Source organism: Montipora capricornis, chromosome 3, assembly GCF_036669925.1.
Source record: "Montipora capricornis isolate CH-2021 chromosome 3, ASM3666992v2, whole genome shotgun sequence".
NCBI classification, from domain to species: Eukaryota; Metazoa; Cnidaria; class Anthozoa; order Scleractinia; family Acroporidae; genus Montipora; species Montipora capricornis.
The window spans coordinates 30493106-30494374 of record NC_090885.1 but is presented as its reverse complement, the minus strand read 5'-3'; the positions used below and the strand labels follow the sequence as shown (position 1 = coordinate 30494374).

Genomic DNA, 1269 nt, shown 5'->3' with positions numbered 1-1269 from the left:
GGGTTCCGAAAATCAAAAAGAGGCGTTCTTCAGTACATTAGTATAGTATACACTCAGCCTGTTGCTCTCCAGTTCACTCTTGTTAAGTCGCCCAGTCACTTGTTAATACCCAACATTTTCAAAGGTGAAGTTTTTTCCTTTTTGCAGACGTATGGACATGATGTAAAAGGCGAAAGTTCGTGTTGGGAGTATTTTTTTTAATTCTTTGAGGTCCTGTTTCTTTCATTTGTTTTTTTTTTTTTTAGATTTTTATTGATACTAATGCTCTTCTTTTAGTCAGTGTATCGGCAAACTTACACACTAAAAAAATGTGTCAAGCTGTCTATCTTCAACGTTTTTATACAGTTGGAAGGCCTAGCATTGCATTGTTTGTAGCTGATTAACATTTATTGCAGATGTTTTTTATGAAGGTATAAACGATTTACTCATAACTCCCTACTTATAATTTGTAACAGTTGCTTTTAGACTTTGAGAACCTTAGTGACACGTATCCTCTTCTTGCAATCAGTGTATCAACCCTTTATATGACAAATCGAATAACTAAGCATTATACAAACCCATCTTGTCTTGTTACATGCCTTTTATATTACATGCCATCACAACTGTTTTCATATATTGGAATAGTGCTGCATTTATTCTGTTCGCTAATATATTTATTGCAAATTGTTTCATTTAAGCAACATATAATTTACTCATATCCCGTAACTTTTGTAACAGTTGTTTCTTAGAATGCTGTTTTTTTTTTGTTTACTTACCAGGACAGTGTCGCTTTAACCCTTTTTGCTTTTGATTCGCAATAGGCTATGAAGATACCTTCTTCAACCCTACGGACATTACCTTGCGCTCCCGACCCAGCCCTCTAAATCAGCGTGCACTCGCGGGTGAATTTAAAACCCTTGACAGAAGGAAAACTTTAAAACTTTATTTTTCACTGCCTGTTCCCAAACCACTGTTTGGACTAGGCTTCTGCGGTTAATTTTGCAGTTATAAACTGCTGAGTGGAAGGTAAAACAGTGGCGTCTTTATTTCACCGTAACCACATTTACTCGGTCATTTGTGAGTAACTGAAATGATAATTAGCTCATAGTGCAGTAAACACCAACCGTCGTCCGATCTATCTTGGTTTATATGTCGCTTTGATGAAAGAAGTCGACCGGGGAGCTTTTCCGTGGTAGAGCACCACTTAAAGGAAAAGAAAATCTAGTGTAATAATGATAAAAACAGCGAGCCGGAGAAAGCATAAAATGAAAATAAAATAAAATAATTGAA

At 35.9% G+C, this 1269-nt stretch overlaps 1 protein-coding gene across 1 annotated transcript in view; it reads left to right on the top strand.

Annotated features, from left to right (window-relative positions):
• Window positions 1-383, top strand: part of LOC138040081 (uncharacterized) — a 26037-nt gene extending 25654 nt beyond the window's left edge. Inside the window, exon 14 of the mRNA XM_068885868.1 lies at window positions 246-383. Within this exon, the coding sequence (XP_068741969.1) occupies window positions 246-383 (138 nt within the window). The remainder of the gene's footprint in view (window positions 1-245) is intronic.
• Window positions 384-1269: the final 886 nt, after the last annotated feature.